The following is a 19827-nucleotide window of genomic DNA, read 5'->3' as shown; positions in this document are numbered from 1 at the left end:
CTGATTCATAGAAATCTATCTTTAAATTCAGTGTGGCATCAGTTCTTAATACTGAGAAAGATTAGCCTGCAGATTCAGAAAAATACATATTACATTTGTAAATACTGACATATATGAAACATTTCTCCACTCAGAATTTTGATCATCCTAGTCCCTTACCCAAAACTAAAACATTTATATAAATCTATATTAGAACTAAATCAGTTATTTACTGCAGTGATTGATGTGTCCATATTAACTTTCATGTAACATTTCAAAATATGGGTCAAGTCAAAACACAGTGATGTATAAACAGTTTTTGTATTTAATTTTCCAACTAGTTTACCTAATTAGAATACTGTAATAAAGTAATGATGCTATTTTAAAAAACTAACATTTTAATTCTAATGATTATATATTTGTTTTTTTGATAAGACTAATATGACTTGCTTTAACTTTTTATCAATATGCATATATAGATACATTCATTGTAGGTATCTATAATGAATATACCTGCTTATGCATATTTATAATAGGATGTCATGTAAAATTATTATTTTACATGTATAATGCTAATAAATCAAGCATAACTTCTGTTTACATTTTGGGGACTCTTACATATGTCAGTACCTTCATTTTGACTTGATTAATAATGTAAACCTATAGACTAGTAAAGCTAATATCATATTATGAAGTTTATAATTCAGATAAACCATAGACATTTTCAAACTTATTATAGTACATAATACATAATCATAATTTATTCAACTTGCTGAGAAGGTATGACACTGAAATTCCCCATAAGGGCGTGATTGTATATTCAGCCAAGACACTGTATCTCCCTTATGCCTTTTATTTTCCTGACATAGCATGCTGCTGGATCAATGTGTGTATTGTTGCTACTCTGCCTATGCCAGAGGTGGTGACTCACTCACACATGTAAATAATTTTAGTTGAATGTTTTTATAGGTTGTGTATTCCTTACTTGAAATGCTTGGGACCAGAAGTGTTGCAGATTTCAGATATTTTTAGATTTTGGAATATTTGCATTATACTTACCAGTTGAGCATCCCACAAACCTGTTTAATCATGGGACAGCATAAAATATTGCCCAGTGGAGAACAATGCACATATATACTTAGATACAATGTTTGCATGAATTTTTTATTGTTGTTTTCGAGAAAAAAAATCATGGTAAATATTACTACTTCTGTGTTTCTGCATACATAAACTTTGAGTTAAAGCATTTATATTATAATTCCTGTAATTCCATCTTGTTTAGTATTGGGGCCCAGAGAGCAATACCCCAAAGTGTGGTGCTTTGGCACGCTGAGACCTTTGAACTGAAAGAGACTGGATGGCCCCAGAAGCCACCTCAGAAGCCAAGTCTCACTCTGACCTTCTCCTGCCCTCTTGTCTCCCATCCCTTCTCCTCCCAAGAAGAGAGTCATAGAAACCCCCCAAAGCGGGTTATAGAAACTAGAACCCCTGTACCCCAAGCAAGGCATTAAACTTAGGAAGGTCACCCTCTCCCTTCTCCCTTTAAGACCCTCATTCCAAAGGGGTCCTGCCCCATCCCCAGGAGGAATAAATGCTACACACATCAAGAATATGGACAGGCTTTGCTGGATCCCCCCGCCCCAGTTCAGTACCATTAGAACATACCCTTTTGTCCAGTCACATTCCTACACAGCTGTCTATTCTTCATCAAACCTAAGCATAAAGATAGACTTCCTTGGGTCTTTGGTCTTCATTTCTCAAGTCGTGTCATATAAAACTTTAATTAAATAAATTTGTTACACTTTCTCCTGTTAACTGGTCTTTTGTTATAGGAATGTTGGCTGCAACCCTTATGGTGGGTGAGAAAAGAGATCACACCTTTCTGCCCCTACGTTAGTCTAGGTTATTGATATAAAATTAGTTTGCGGGCATTGAGGGTTCTCCTCTACTTCTGCTTACTTTCCTATCCATTATAGTTGGGTGACAAAAAAAAAAAAAGCATTGAAAGTCACAATTTTGGTGACCTACCAACACATAGAGTGTTTTGTTTTCTAGTCAAAATAATCACAGGGTTGAAAACATGTTCATTGTGCATTACCTTATTTTGTTTTAGTCTGTTGGACGAGCTCCCCCAGTCAGTGCTTAAATGGGCTCCTTCTGGAAGCAGTTGCTGTAAGTCAAATAATAACTTCAACCTTCTCTTACGATTTACAGGTTGCCACATTTGTCGTTCTCGTTTGGTAGCTTTTGCTTAACCCACTTGCTCCTATTCCCATCAGGGTGGGAAGGAGGGAACTCTTCATGTTGCAAATAAGTTGCTAAAGAACACAATGTTTAAATCATCTTTAACATTAGAACACAAAAAACCTCAAAAGAAGATATTGAGGTGGAAAATTCTAGGTTCTGCTTAGTGCTTTTTTTTTTTTTTTTTAAGATCTCTATTTTGAGAATCATGCACAGGCTTAATAGTCAACCGTATCTGGTATTTCTAGAGTTAAGACTTCCTGGTTTTGTTACTCTATATATTATTGAAAGAAGATAAAGTTGACCTAAGGAAAAACTACTTTTCATCAGTCATTTAAAAAACCAAATCATTAAACACTGAATGCTGTTTAGACCAGAATTATGCTGACTGAACTGCCAGCAAAAAAAAATTTTTATTAGCAAAGGCATATGATTTTGGGATTTGGAGGTATATTTCATATTTTCATATTTTCAAGTTAGTATACAATGGAATTTTTAATTGACAATGTTATCAATACATATTGTATAAAATAGCATGTCAACTAGTAATTACCCACATTCCTGTCATTTTATGTGCATACACAACATGTTATTCAACACTAATTTAACAATTGAGTTAGACTGTCTTATACGAAAAAGCCAGTGCCCACTATCAGTCTTGCTTTTTTTCAGAGATAGATAATCAGAGTGAATCTTGTTTTCTGTTTACACTGGACAATCTCAAAGTTAGCTTTGAGCTGACTTCTGAAAGTAGATATGTACACTGACCTCTCTAGCTAAGGTCTAATAGCATCTGTTTCCATCTGGTTGAGAATTAGAGAGTTAACTCATCTTAAACTTATATTCACAGCCTTTCTTTCACTGGAAACCAAAATTTTCATTTGTGGAGGAAAGGAAAGAATAAGCCAGTTCTACTTCCCCTCTCCATTTGCAAGTCCAATAAGCCTATCCACACATGAGTCTTTTGTTTTGCCCTTTCTCTAGTACTTTTCATCAGATTGAGGGAGCCACACAGGAGAGATCCTCATTGTGGGAATGGGTTGCAAGATGAAATTTTTGTTTTCATAATTGTCAATAACTTGGTCAAAATGGCAGTACTCCTTTATGGCTAATATTCTTAATGGCATTTTTTTTTTTTTTTTTGAGACAGAGTCTCGCTCTGTCACCCAGGCTGGAGTGCAGTGGCACGATCTCGGCTCAGTGCAACCTCGCCTTCCCGGGTTCAAGCGATTCTTCTGCCTCAGCCTCCCAAGTAGCTGTGACTACAGACACGTGCCAAGATGCCCAGCTACTTTTTGTATTTTTAGTAGAGACAGGGTTTCACCATATTGGCCAGGCCTGGTCTCGAACTCCTGACCTCATGATCCCTCCACCTTGGCCTCCCAAAGTGCTGGGATTACAGGTGTGGGCCACTGCGCCTGGCCCTTATTGGCACTTTTACCAAGTCGTATAGTTTATCTTTTAATCAACTGGACAGAAAGAGAGATGGGAAGATGTCATTAACATATATATATCATATATATAATATATGATATATATCATATATAATATATATCATATATGGTATATATATCATATATATGGTATATATATCATATATATGGTATATATATCATATATAATATATATCATATGTGTATATATCATATATTATATATATCATATATGTGTATATATATCATATATATTATATATCATATATATGTGTATATATATCATATATAATATATCATATATATGTGTATACATATGATATGTAATATCTCATATATGTGTATGTATATCATATATATCTCATATATGTGTATATATCATATATTATATCTCATATATGTGTATATATCATATATATTATATATCATATATGTGTATATATCATATATATTATATATCATATATGTGTATATATATCATATATAATATATGTATCATATATATTATATATCATATATATGTATATATATCATATATGGTGTATATATATCATATATATAATATATATCATATATGATATATATATATCATATATATGTGTGTGTATATATATCTCTTACCTTTCTTGTCAATCCTGCAGAAAAAGGAACTGTTCAGTTTAGGGTAAGAAAGCCCAGATGCCCTGAATTGTACAAGATAAATGCTTGTGGGCAGTGTATATTATGTCATACTCTATTGTTAAAGATTTGAGTCAGATGAGTAATCTAGATGGGAGACACGCCCAGTTTTTGTTTCTTAGCACAAACCATTTTATTGAATCCATACTATTATTTATAAAATGCAGATTTCTGTTTCTAAAGCAAAAAGTGTTGAAACTTTAATATTACATGAAGGTCTCTTAAATTAGGAGGTTGTGCTTAGGAAGAACACAACCATGAAAATGAAGGAACTGATTTACAAAAGTTTATTACCGAAACATTTTATGAAATAAAACAGCCAGAAGTTTGCAGCATACATGTCCAACTAAGCATAATAATAATAGTTTCAAAAGTTTCTATCTCTTGATAGTAATGATACTTAATACTTCACTGGCTTAAAAAGCAGATGATTTAAAAATATAATTTCATACTAAAGGCATTTTGCTTTATAGTTCTGGCAATATGCTAGTAAATTTTAAAATGTACTTAATATAATAAATCCAGATCTTGAAAGACTAACATTTAAACCAGTATTACATCACAATATCTACGCTTCAGGTTTGTAATAATAAATTTATAATGGAAATGGCTCTTTTTATTTTCTCCCCCTCCTACCTCACTGGTACCTCATTTTTCCAAACCCCAGTCCCATGAAGGCTTTGCAGCACAGCTGCTATCAGTTGGTGGAGTGCCAGGAGTTTTCCATTGTCTTGTAACAGTGATTTGTTCCCAGCACATTCAACTCTCTTCCTCATTTTGGATATTCTGGTTAATGGAATTGTAATATGTACCAAACTTGGCTTACCAATCTTCACAGGACCATAAAACAACAATATTTATATTAAAATAGTAGTGAATGTAATTTAATCTTTTAATCATCCCTTTAGAAATTGGATACCCCCGAGCCCCTGTGAAGGGGCTGCATGAAGCATCAGTTATAAATATGGTGATAAAATAGCAGCACTTGCTAGTTAACAGAGATCTGGTTGACCGAATGCTAGATAACAGAATTTGATAAAAATAAAAGAGATGAAAAAAACAGGTTGCATAATTGCTACAGTGTCAAGGAAAAAAAGCCCAGAACCAAGAGTTTACATTTTAACCACGTTAGCTTCATGTTCCCAGGAAATAGCTCTGTACTATATGGTGAAAGTGGTCACTCTTAACTTTAATAGGGGGAAAGCGATGATGACTATTCCTTTTGAAATTTTTCTCTATAGGGAGTGAAACCCAGTGCCTCTGCAGTTTTCCTTTCTTTTGAGTGGAGGTAGGCCTAGAGGGGAAGTGAACGATTAGGAAGTCACTCCTGCCAACGCATGAAGTTTCCCAGGTTTTCCCACCATGGATATAAGCAACTAAGTGAGAAAGTAAGAAGTACTTGAGTTTGAGTCAGTAATATATTTTTGAAAGGGAAAGGCATATCTAAACATCTCTGTGAACAAATGAAAACATGCCAGTTTTTAAATAGTATTTGGTATTATCACCACTTCTATTCCAATTTTAGGTTGAACCTCAACATGAAACAGAAATGCAAGCTACAAATATTTTAATGCAGTGATGTTTGTAACTGTTGGTTACTAATTCTGTTTGTATTTAAAAGTTGGTAATTCTTAACCTTTTTGTGGAAAGGGGGTTTACTATGTAGTTTTAGGGGAACATTTCTTTACGCTAGAGAAAAAATAAAAGATGGCAACTCCTCCTCCCACTGCTCTAAAATCAAAAACACGAGGCTGTGTACCAGGCTAGCTAGGTATGGAGGACATGAGGGGAGGTTTCATGCATTCTAAAGTCAATCTTAGCTAACAACATGGAATTCAAGGTCCTTTCTAAATATACGGTTATAATCCCAAAATCAAAGCCTTAATTAAAATTTGCAGGTTTTTTTCCTTAGAAATAAAGAGGTTTATAATAAGTAACACTTTAACTGAATTTTTAAAAGTTCAACATAAAGTGTGAAGTATGGTCAGTTGTATTATTTATGTAGTCCTTAATAGTTGCACCTCATAAATCAAAATCACTATAATTATTACAATATACTTCCTCTCATAAGATCAGTGAATTATAAGCATATCAACAAAAATATGTTAAAAACATTACTAGTTTGTCTCATCAATTCTGTAGGTCACTATATTTCAGTCATTTTTAAATATCATTTAAAAAGTTATTTTGATTGAATTGTTCATTTTTAGTTTCTTCAGGAGATGTAAATGTGTAAAAGACAAAGATAACAGAAAGATTTTGAGATTACTGGAGTCTTGACAATTCTTGCCAATTGTGAATGACATGTAAAAAATTTAATAATTCACAGGTGAAATAGCCCAATTTTTGGTATGTGCTCATAGTTTAGCATATGATGAAAAGCCAAACTATCAAGCCCTCAAGAAAATTTTGAACCCTCATGGAATACCTTTAGGACCACTGGACTTTTCCACAAAAGGACAGAGTATAAATGTCCATACTCCAAACAGTCAAAAAGTAAGTAACATAATCCCTGCTATCCTATGATTACCTTCTATGATACTTTTCTATCGAATGAAGTTGTTTTAGGTCTCAAAATGAGTCTGACAGCTTTCTTCTTCCTTATATTTAACTCCCATTTCGCCTAACTCAGCACCAAGAAAGTTTGTTCCAAGTTCTTTTGACCTGTTGTCTCACAGAGAAAAATAGGATCTGTGGCCTACTATGTACTATGAAAGAAAGCAGTCACTACTGTCATAGAGATGTGACTAGGGTAAAGGCTAATCTGATGTTACTCATGAGAAAGCCATCATTTGCTTCTTTTCTCCAGGTTTTCTTTAGATATTGCCCTGTGTTTTTGCCTACCAATTTGGCCATAATTTGGTGATAACAGTCTTCGATTTAACCAGGTTATTTGTATGTGCTGATATTTCAATCCATGGAAACAGTTCTTTACAGAAAATAAAAGAGTTTATGCCAGAGATCCAGGTTAAAAAAAATCATTTTTTAAAAGTTACACCTCTTCTTTTAGTCTGCCATCTTCCCAAAGACCAACACCAACTTAAAAAAAAAATTAAGATTTCGAGCATTTTTAAGCGGGTGGTGGAAATCTTAGACTGCCGTTATTAGCAAGAATAGTGGACAGGCAACGCAGCATCCATGTCTTCCTTGACCACTATCCTTATGCAAAAATAGAGTGTGGAGGGCATTTTTTTCCTGATGCATGTACAGTAAGATAGGGTCAGGATGCTATTCATTTTTAATATTTCTTACGAACTTTGGATCATCACACATGTTCATGAGCCAAGAATGCGGGATGCAAACTAATGTGACTGATAGGCTGCTAGATGAATGGTGAGTCAAGTATCAGTGCACAGATGGTTCTGATTTGCTGAATTTTGTAGTTGCTGCAACTGAAGACATAAAATATCCTTCTAGTCATAAATTAGCTCTTTGGAAGCAAAACCTTGGCACCAGAGCTTTACAACCTTCAATTAGTAGGAAAAGAAGTATTTGAATGACTGTGGTATTGACATCTGTAGGCCTGCATAGTAATCATTCCTAATAGAAGAGAATATCTGTTTGAGGAGGTTTTGCATGGCTAATTAACTACCAGTGAGAATATGTAATTTTTTCATGATCTCCTGATTGTCACCTTTCTCTCATGATACAATTAGATTTTATTGTAGCAAGTGCCTCACAAACCAATTGTCAGCACTATTTACGTATTGCAGAAGGCAGAACAAAAGTTCATGTTTAATAAAAAGCCACTGGATTTTGATCTTGGTAATTACTGAGACTTGTTTTAACAGTTTTATTGACTTTTGTGTTTTTATCACTTTTGCAACAAAACAAAGAGCCATTTCCTTGACGTAGTATTTTCGTTGCAATAATGGTCACCACTTAATCTATGCTAATTTAAGTAGATTTTTCCCTTTTTGTAGTTTTTCAGTTTCATAAACTTAATTGAAATATAAAAGAAGCCATTTTAAAAACTGATAGCTATATCCTCTAATATAAAATTCTGATTATTATCCACCAGAATTTTCAGTTTCATCAAATTCAAGGGTGTTTGTTGTGAAACCATTTTTATATGTAGAGAATAGAACATAAAACACTTTTTCCAATGAGCCTCCATCAAGAATATTTTATCCCTTTTGATTATTTTGATTATGAGTAAAAAAAGCACTTAAAAATAATACATGCTTTTAAGACCTATGCTAATTTCTGTTAAGAAATGTGATCAGCCTGGATGTATAGACAGTAAGATGATTTGGGGATATATTTTGCAGCAGATCAATATTTATTTATTTATTATAGTATTTTAAGTGCATACATATATTTAATAATGATAGCATAAGATATGGGCTCACCATATGTGGCTAAACTTTAAGTATCTTAATTTTCAAAGTTTACAGATTTTGCAGTGCTACAAAAACCAAACCTGAAAATGTTCAAATGCAAGGTATGACAGTATAAACTATCCTGTTCCCAGTTCCCCTGAATGATGCACGTATAGGATGATTTCCACAATAGATTGCTTCCATAACAAAAATCATTCCAAAATGCATATCAATCACATGGCTCCAAATTTCTTTTTAGTCACAGACAGAATCCTCTTATTAGTAACTAAAATCATTTCTTATTACTTTATAAATGGGTTTATAGTTATATGTAGTTAAGTATTTAGTTATAGAGCTGTTTAACAGAGTAGTGAATGAATTCTGGACTAATACATTTTTTGGACAAAGATATTTTAAAAGAAGACATTGGACCAGAAAAGGTATACATAAATAAATAAAATGTTACCATCATTCAGTATTCAAGGGAAAAAAGTTGTAACTGTTTACATTTTTATATGTTATTTTGCTAATAACAAATGAAACTTATACAGAGGGAAATAACAGTATTTTTAAGAAAAACATATTTTGATTAGGTATTAGAAGGTAGCACATTACCCTAAGAATCTCACCAAACTTACATCACCTTTTTGCAAAAGAAAAAGTTTTTTTTTTTTTCCAATACTGGATTTTACTAGACATTATCAACTGTTCTCTGTAAACCTGGACAGAGAAGTCCTCAAATATTGTTATTGGAGTTAAATTGGAAATGAATTTTTGTCAAGAGAGTAGTGATATTGATATTTTTTTCATGAAAAACAAATCTTTTGGGGTATTTGCCTGAATCAAAATGAGGGATGTAAAACTGAAGTCACTTGCTAGTAGTTCTGGGGGCTCCTGAGTTAGCACCGCCAATCAAATTAGAAGACTGTCTCATCAAGACCATCACAGTCTCTTTATGCCACCCACTAGGATTTAATTTCCAAAATTCACTGAAAGAAACAATATTTCAATAAGAATGCTTATTGAGGTGAGCTAAAGCTCTAGAATTCCCAGATAAGAATGTTAAAGCCAAGATGGAAAACAGCGTTACTAAAGGCCCCATTACGACCCTTGAATAAACTATTTTTCAAGAACCAGAGGATCCTTTTAACCGTTTATCAATGACTCCCACCTTATTATGGTGCTTGAATCATATACACAATATACAGTAATATACTATAATATGTTACTATATTGTAATAGTGTAGACACTTGGGCATAATGAGCCCTCCCATCCTTCCTAAATGCTTTAGCTAGGCAGAGAAGTAGCTGCAGGTCAGAGCTAAAAGGTTGTCCCTTCATTCACCTTAAATCTCAGGCTCCCATAGCATATCCGGAGTTGAATATATTATTATTGGTAGTAGTAGTATTTGTATAGAATTTAACGGTTTACAAAATTTTTTCCTAAGCTTTAAGTCTCAAAATAATTCTGTGAACTTCTCTTTATTTTCTGTATATGAGGATAGTGAAATACAGATTCTTAATTAGAAGCACATTTTTGGTTTATTAATTTTTAGGAGTCCAAAGGTATTCTTGATTTTATAGAACAGTGTGAAGTTCCAATGGAAAATTAAATAAAAACTACCTCATTTTCATACCTACTTTCTTGAAAATGTCACACATTTGTGTAGTATCCTTCTATTATAAGGGATGCCCAGGGTGTTTTCTATATTTACTTTTCTATCTTTGAGAAAAAGTTTCACTGTGTTCACTATCATCTACTTCACTCTTACAATGAAAGTTTCCTTAGAAATAAAATTTTCCATTAATTGGCTATCATTTTGTTTAGTAGCTAGAAGTGCCCACGGCAGTGCAACCTAACCATTCAGCCAACTAAAAGCAGATCCAGGAGGCATCATCTCTTCCAGGAACCTTCACAGAGGAGTGAATATATTATACTAAATTTTGCTTATACGTCAGAGGCTCCCAGGGCAAAAACTCTTAAACCTAAAATGCCTAGCATATAGGAGGCACTAAAAACTTCAATAATATCTTAGCTAAAAATAAAACTGCCAGCAACCTTGCTTCTGGGTATGTATCCAAGGGAAATAAAACCAGATGTCAAAGAGGTATCTGCACTCCCATGTTCATTGCAACACTATTCACAATAATCAAGATACAGCACAACCTAAGTGTGTGTCAATGGGTGAATGGATAAAGTGTGGTCCATAACCACAATATTATTTGTGGTTATAGAACACATTTTCTTTATCCACGAAGTGTATTTTATTCATATATATTGTGTCTGTTTGTGTATATATGTATATACATATATATGTATATATGCACACATATATACACATACATATATACATATACACATATATATACATATACACACATACACACAATGGAATATTATTCAGCCATAAAAAGGAAATCCTGACATTTGCAACATCATGGATGAATCTGGAGGACATTATGCTAAGTGAAATAAGCCAGACACGGGACAAATACTGTATGATCTCATTTATAGGTGGAATCTAAAAAAAAATAATAAACTTATGAAAGCAGAGCATAGAACAGTATTTGTTGGGATGAGACCTGGGGAAAATGGGGAGATGCTAGTCAAAAGGTACAAACTTTCAGTTATAAGATGAATGAGTTCTGGGGATCTGATGTACAGCATGGTGACTGTAGTTAGTAATACTGTGTTGTATTCTTGAAATCTGCTAAGAGAGTAGATCTTAAGTATTCTCACACAAAGAAATGGTGACTAACGTGAGGTGATGTGTTAATAACTTGATTGTTGTATTCATTTCGCAATGTATACATGTATCAAAACATCACATTGTATACCTTATATATAATTTTTATTGTCAAATATATCTCAATAAAGCTGGGAGGGCAAATCTCACCCTTTATAACATGGAACACATTTTCACAAGAATTGGTAAGCCAATGTTTTAATAGGATAAAACAGTATGCAAGAACCACGGGAGACCCTTTGTTTCACACTAATGGTATCAGGTACATTTATTACCAAGATGACTTCAGCAGAAAGTGGCTCAGAAGATGGTGACATAAATTTTCCCAGTAGTTTGGGAAGGTTGAGTGGTGAAAATAAAGAATTCCTGCATGATTAAGAAACATTTCCAACTTTCAGGTTACTGAAAGGCAGTGGTTTTGAGCTGGGATCCTGGAGGAGGGGAGAATAGAGTGGTGTTGTGACAATTTAGGCTTAGCCACAAAACACCAGCATATTTTAAAGGGAAGGAGTGAACACACTTGGCGATAAAAGCTAAAAATTGAGAGACTACAAATTAAGGCTCTGCTTGCCCAGCCAATGTAATTCATTCTCTATTTTGGCACTGGCTACTCCACTATTTCCCCTTTGTGCTGTTCCTATCTTCTGCCCCCTGTTTAACTCATGAAAAAAAGGTGATGGCACTTTCAGCTGGTATAAACATGAAGCTGCTGAACAAATACTTCATATAAGGACCTTCGCTGTAGCTTTCAATCTTCCAACAGTGTTGTGGGTTCTGCCCTTCTATTTCTGAGTCTACTTCAAGGTTATTGACAGTCAGGCATCCCCCAGATATCATCATGGTGTGAAAAAGAAACCTTAGAGACAGCAAGCTTGTTGTAGAAGAACTTAACCTCTGATACTGGTACACAGTATTCGATGACATGAACTGTTATTCATCTTGCTCAAAGGTTAAACTACCTGCACAAAAATGTAAGCAACATCACAAGCTCCTTTTATATATTCACATTAATTAGGCTCACTTCAATGATAGAAAACTAAGATTTTAATTAATAAGAATTTAAACTACAAAGATATACTGGATACACTCCCAGCAAAGGTTAATAATGAATTCATGTGCAGCTTTAAAATGTGACAATTTTCTCTAAAAACGTTGTTTTCAGTAAGCAAGTTATCTGTAGAGATAATTTCTAAAGAGTACAGTGACACTAATTTTATTTTTTATTTTATTTTTTATTATACTTTAAGTTCTAGGGTACATGTGCACAACCTGCAGGTTTATTACATATGTATACATGTGCCATGTTGGTGTGCTGCACCCGTTAACTCATCATTTACATTAGGTATTTCTCCTAATGCTATCCCTCCTCCCTTCCCCCACCCCATGACAGGCCCCAGTGTGTGATGTTCCCCACCCTGTGTCCAAGTGTTCTCTGTTCAATTCCCACGTATGAGTGAGAACATGCGGTGTTTGGTTTTCTGTCCTTGTGATAGTTTGCTCAGAATGATGGTTTCCAGCTTCATCCATGTCCCTACAAAGGACATGAACTCATCCTTTTTAATGGCTGCATAGTATTCCACGGTGTATATGTGCCACATTTTCTTAATCCAGTCTATCATTGATGCACATTTGGGTTGGTTCCAAGTCTTTGCTATTGTGAATAGTGCCGTAAGAAACATACGTGTGCATGCAGTGACACTAATTTTAATTGGTTTTGTCCCATTGATGAGAAAGGGTCTGGATCTTGCCAACGACTATAGTTTTTCTGTAATGTCCACTTGCTGCTTTCCTCTTTATTTTCTTTTTTAAAGCTTGGCAAGTTTAGAATTTTTAAGAATCTGGACATATATGCATTTTTTAGAGAAATACCAAAAGTTTTCATTATATATTATTACTTACTCTATACCAACAGGTTGATTCACAAAAGGCTGCAACAAAGCAAGTCAACAAGGCACACAATAGGTTAATCGAAAAAAAAGTCCACAGTGAGAGAAGCGCTGAGTCCTGTGCAACATGGAAAGTGCAGAAAGAGGAGAAACTGATTGGATTGATGAACAATGAAGCAGCTCAGGTGAGAGGGTTGTTTGTGTGTGTTTTTTCTAACTTAATGTTACATTAGAATATGCCCTTTGGGAATAAAAACATCTTATTTTCTCCTGAGGGCCAAGGTTGTATGGTTTTGTTAAATGAGAAGGGACAGAAAATATCCTAGCCAGCTGATAAAATTAAAGCGGCCAGCACCAGTTATCATAGAAACAGAATAGCAGTAAGCACATTTGCGTACAGATCTGATTTCTTTATTCTAAGAATGTAATGAAGTGCACTTAAATTTCTTTTGCCATCTATGATCCATTAGGGACTCAATGTATTCTATACTTTCACATTGGTTCCTCAAGTCTCACCCTTATAATCAAAATATAAAAGTGAATTGTTTCCCTGTCAATGTGGTTGTATTTTAAAATGATGTATTTTTTACATCACTCAATCATTTGGGCGGAGAGTGACTCACCTTTTAGCAGATGACTCATTCAAGTAACAGCAAAAATCCTCCCTAATCTAACCTTTTTTGACAACAAGGAGAAGCATACAATGCATTTATTATCTGCAGTGAAAAAATATTTAATTTTGTCAAAATGACCAACATTTTATATGATTTATACACCATCATTTCCCCCAAATGATTTGAGGTAGTTTACAGTATGAAACAGGATAATTTAATACCCCACCTTGTATACCCTACCTAATCAAGAAAAATTGATATATCAGGCAGCTGGGATATTAATCACTAAACTGAGCACTGAATTTGGCTCTGAACTTCTTGACAGCCGAGGCAAAAATTAGAAGCATAGTACTTATGCATTCTTCAGCCAGCCAGCAAGCCTGCAAGTTTATCCAGAGACAGAAATGCTTTTTTTAGTACTAATAGCAATCTTTTACATTCTTTCGAGTATAAAATAGTGGCATTATTTGTTGTTTCATTTTAAATTTATGTAAGGAACTACTTCACTTAGGCATATTTTAGTTCCTATTGGTAAAATTAAAGACAAATCGTGCTTGGTGACAAAACTTAGAGATTCTAAAAATCTCTAGTTGAGAGATTCTTTTTCAACCCTTACTTAAGTCCACCAAAATCACCTGGTGTACAGGGATAGGGAGGCACTGTGAAAATACTGATGCAAAGAAATTGATTCCTTTTTGGCTGTGGTGGCAATGAGATACGTATATATAGATTTTATCACTTTGGAAAGTCTTGGTTCTTTTCCCCAGTCAGTCCTCTTCCCCTAGGGAATGTTCTGCCATTTTGATTCTCATCACTAGATTAGATTTGCCTCTTCTAGAATTTCATAAACATGCAGTCATATAGTATGCATTCATTTGGGCCTGGCTTCTTTCACTCAGTGTTTTTTTTTTTTTTTTTGAGATTTATCCATGTTCATGCATGTATTAGTAATTTGTTTTTTCCATTGCTGTACAGTACTCCATTGTATAACTATATCATAGTTCACATGTCCATTGTGTAACTACATCATAATTCACAAGGCCATTCTCCTATTAATGGACATTTGGGCTACTACTCATTTCTGGCCACCATGAATATAGTTGCTACAAACATTCTGGCACAAATCCTTCAATGGACATGTTTCATTTCTCCTGAGATGTAGAATTGCTGGGTCGTAGGGCAGGTGTATGTTCAATTTTATAAAGAGCTGACAAATAGTTCTTCAAAGTACCATTCTGTACTCCCACCAGTAATGTACAAGAGTTCTGGCCATTCCATGTCCTCCCCAATATTTGGTATTGTCACTCTCTTTAATTTTAGCCATTCTAACATGTGTATTAGTGTATTATTGTGTTTCCAATTATTCACCTGATGTCTAATTAAGTTTGAGCACTTTCACGTTTTTACTGACCTTTCATATATCTGTTCTTACAAAGTTTCTTTTTCGAGTGTTCTAATTTTTATTTGGATATTTGTCTTTTTATTGTTAAGCCACAGGAGTCCTTATCAGATATCTGTATTATGGATATCCTCTCCTAGCATGTGGCCTGCCTAATCATTTAATTCATAGTATCTTAGGATGTGCAGAAGCTTTTTATATTATTTGTTTTTTTATTTGAAGTTCAATTTATCAATATTTTAATAGTTTTTTTGTTTGTTTGTTTTTCTGTAAAGACACCTAAGAAACCTTTGCCTACCTCAAGGTCACAAAGTTATTTTGCTATATATTTCTATACAAGGCTCATGGTTTTAGCTTTCATTGTTGGTTCTATGAGCCATCTCAAATCAATTCATGTGTATTATGTGAGGTGGAGGTTGAGGTTCTCTTTTTCATATAGTTTGCACCATCATTTATTGAAAAGATGTTCCTAATGAATTTCTTTGGAGCCCTTTTCAAAAGTCAGCTAACTGTGTGTGTGAGCCTATTTCTGGGCTCTATTTTCTTCTATTCTACTTGCCTCTCCTTACACCAACACCACACTGCATCAATTACTGTCGCTTTACAGCAAGTTCTGAAATTAGAATAGTTCTTTAATCCTTTTATTTTCTTTCAAAAATGTATTGGCCATTTTATGTCCTAGTCTCCTCCATAAAATTTAAGAAGCAGCTTGTTAGTTTCCACCAAAAAATGCACAATGGGATATTGACTGGGAGTACATTAAGTCTAAAAATGAGTTTATGGAGAACTGGCATCCCAACAATGTCGACTCCTCCAGTGCATAAACCTGGTACTTCTCTGCATTTATGTGGAACTTCTCTGCATTTATGTGCATTTTCTTTAACTTCTCTCAACAGTGTTTTGTAGTTTTTAGTGTAGAGGTCTATACATCTTCCATTAAAATTATCTCTAAATATTTTTGATCCCATTTTAAGTAGTAATTTTCAAAATTTCATATTCCAGTTATTTGTTGCTGGTATATAGAAATAGAATTTATTTTCTATTTCTATATCAGTTGTATTTGATATACAATATAATCGTGTGTCTTGGGATCTTTCTAAATGTGCTTATTAGTTCCAATAGGTTTTATTATTTTTAAAATAGATTCTTAGGACTTTCTACATAGTTAATGATGTCTGTGAATAGAGACAGTTTTACCTCTTCCTTTCCAATATATGCCCTTTATTTATTTTTTATCGTTGTCTTATTACATCTGCTAGCAGCTCTAGTATTACGTTGAATAGAAGTTGTGACAGTGGCCATCCTTGCTTGGTTCCTGATCTTAGGAGGAATGCATTCATTCTTTCACCATTAAGTTAGCTATTGATTTTTTCTAAATGCCCTTTTATCAGGCTGAGGAAATTTCACCATATTTGTTGAAAAATAAATGTAAATAATGAATATTAAATACTGTTTTGAGATCTTTTGAGATGATCATATGATTTTTTCCCTTTACTAGTACGATGAATTACATTGATTTTTAAATGTTAAATCAACCTTTTATTTCTGGGATAAACCTCCAGTTAGGCATGATGTGTTTTCCTGCTGAATTCTGTTTGCTGAATTCCAACTCAATTCCTGCTGAATTTCAGTTCCATGGAAGGTTTTTATACCTAGACTGATGAGGGATACTGGTCTGTAATTTTCTTTTTCTTTTCTTTTTTTTTTTTTGCAAAGTGAAAGCAAGTTTATTAAGAAAGTAAAGGAATAAAAGGATGGCTACTTCATAGAGCAGCTGTAATTTTCTTTTCTCGTAATACCCTTGTATGGTTTTGTTTTCAGGGTCATTATTGAATTATACCAGTTGGAAGTGTTGCACTCTGTTTTCAGAAAATGTTTTTGTAAGATTTGCCTTTCTTAAATGTTGGATAGAATTTAGCAAGAAAACCATCGGGGCTGATAATTTGTTGTAGGAAATTTTTTAACTGCACATTTACTTTCTATAATATATAGAGTGATCATTAGATTTTTTTTCTTGGATCAGTTTTATATTTGTATTTTTCAAAGAATTTGTCCATCTCATCTAAGTTTTCAAATTTATCAGCACTAAGTTAGGATATTCTTTATTTTCCCTTTATCATCACCAATATCTATATTGATGTCCCTCTTTCAGTTCTGATAATGGTAACTTTTGGTTTCTTTCTTTTTTTAATAGTCTAGCTAAGGGCTTATCATTTTCATTGATCTTCTCAAAGACCAGCTTTGGTTTTTTTTGTTTTTTTTTTTTCAAAGACCAACCTTTGGTTTTGTTGATTTTTTTTTAAAAAAACCTACCATTGATATGTTTTCTATTTCACTAATTCTTTATCATTTGCTTGATTCTACTTATTTTGCATTTAATTTACTCTTTCAAGCTTCATAAGGTGAAAGTTTAAATCACTAATTTTTTCCTTCATTTTTTTCCTAACGTATATAGTTAAACCTATAAATATGTAAGCTGTGCTTTGGCTGTCTATTTCACAAATTTTGATATGTTGTGTTTTCATTATTAATCAGTTCAATGTATTTTCTAATGTCCCTTGATTTATTTGACCCATGGATTATTTATTAGTATGTTTTTTAATTCCTACGTATTTTTAAGGTTTACTGGGTATCTTTTTTGTTATTGATTTCTAATTTAATTTTGCTGTCATCAGAACACATCCTGTATTATTGCAATCTTTTAAAATTCACTGAAACTTATTTTGTCACCAAGGAAAAGGCCTAGTTTAGTGAATGTTCCTTGTATACTTATGAAGTTTGGGGTTAAGTTGTTTAATAGTGTTCAAATCTTATATATTTACTGTTTTATTTTGTCCTCTTGTTTTATCATTTAATGACAAAGGAATGTTACAATCACCAACTGTAATTGTGAATTTATCCATTTGTCTCTTCTATACATTTTTGCTTCTATACATTTTTGCTTCATAGATTTTGATGCTGTTATTAGGTATATGCAGATAGTAGTTATATGTTCTTGGTTAACTGTCCTGTTCATCATTCTGAAATATCTTTCTTTATATCTATTAAATACTCTATCTTGAGTTCTACTTCATCTGACTTTTAACAATTCCAGCCTTCCTATGATTAATATTTATACATTGTATCCATTTCCATCCTTTGTTTAATCCACTTGTGTCTTTTTATCTGTGGCTTTTGTAACTAGCATATAGTTGAGCCTCGCTATTTTATAAAATCTGGCAAACACTATCTTTTATTTGCTCCATGTCTATTTCATGTAACTGTATTTGCTCCATTTCCATTTGAGGTAACTATTGATATAGCTGGGTTTAATCTACCATTATGCAATTTGCTTTCTTTTTGCCCCATTTGTTCTTTGTCCCTTTTTACCTCCCTCTTGCTTTATTTTGGACTAATTGAGAATTTTTTTTTAACTATGCTTCTATGCTTGTTCTTTTTTTTTTTTTTTTTTTTTTTTTTTGGTGGTCACTCTAGAGCAAGGGGTCAGTCAGCTCCATAGCCTATGGGCCAAATTCAGCCAACCACCTATTTTTGTAAATAGTTTTATTGGAACATAGCCATACTCATTCACTTACATATTGTATTTGATTGCTTTTGTTCCATAGTGGCAGAGCTAACTACAACAGAGACTGTATGGTCAAAAAAGCCTAAAATATTTACTCTCAGGCATTTTACAAAACAAGTTTGCAAATCCCTGCTCAGCACAATCCTGCCTAACAGAAATATAATGCAAGCCACATATGCAATTTAAAAAATTCTACTAACCACATTTCAAAAAGTAAAAAGAAACAGGTAGACTCTATTTTAATAACGTCCTCTGATTAAACCAGTATCCACAATGCTATAATCAGAATAATATTACTGAGATATTTTACATCTTTTTCTAAAGTCTTCAAAATTTGGTGTCTATTTTATAGTAACAGCACATCTCAATTATAACTAGCCATATTTCAAGTGCTCAAGTCATATTAGACAGCATGGCTCTAGAAATTACCATGTGCACATTTAACTGATCATATTACATTCTATCTTGACTTAATGTGTAAGAACCTTACAAATATATACTTCCCTTTATCCCTCATCCTTTTTGCTATTGTTGTTATACGTTTTGCTTTTACATGTGTAATATATTTCAGAATGCATTGGTATTGTTGCTTTAAGGAGCCATTTTTCGTTTTAAAAAAATTAAGAAAGGAAAAGGAAAAAAAGTCTTAACATATCCCAGTATTTACAGTTACTGAAATTCTTTATTCCTTCAATAGATCTTAGTTTGGTATAATTTCTCTTCAGCCTGAACAAATTCCTTTAACATTTATTGTAGTATATATTTCCTGGAATCTAATTCTGTCACCTCTTGTCTGTCTGAAAATATTTGTATTTCACCTTCATTTTTTTTTGTAGTGGTGGATTTATATTTTATTTCTGCATTTCTTTTTTTAACAGTTTATTTTGAAGTAACTGTAGACTCCGAAATTGCAAAAATACATACAGCCTCCCTATACCCTTACCTACCCTTTCACCCAAC

At 33.3% G+C, this 19827-nt stretch overlaps 1 protein-coding gene across 4 annotated transcripts in view; it reads left to right on the top strand.

The window, feature by feature from the left end:
• VRK2 (VRK serine/threonine kinase 2) overlaps window positions 1-19827 on the top strand; it is a 112950-nt gene that overhangs the window by 86099 nt on the left and 7024 nt on the right. For all 4 annotated transcript variants that reach the window (XM_003830852.5, XM_008956273.5, XM_024927598.4 and 1 more), the window contains exons 10-12: window positions 2093-2151; window positions 6664-6830; window positions 13316-13474. In XM_003830852.5, the coding sequence (XP_003830900.2) occupies window positions 2093-2151; window positions 6664-6830; window positions 13316-13474 (385 nt within the window). The remainder of the gene's footprint in view (window positions 1-2092; window positions 2152-6663; window positions 6831-13315; window positions 13475-19827) is intronic.

Source organism: Pan paniscus, chromosome 12 (assembly GCF_029289425.2).
Source record: "Pan paniscus chromosome 12, NHGRI_mPanPan1-v2.0_pri, whole genome shotgun sequence".
Classification (NCBI taxonomy): domain Eukaryota; kingdom Metazoa; phylum Chordata; class Mammalia; order Primates; family Hominidae; genus Pan; species Pan paniscus.
The sequence above is the reverse complement of the archived record's forward strand: the minus strand, read 5'-3'. Positions and strand labels throughout refer to the sequence as shown.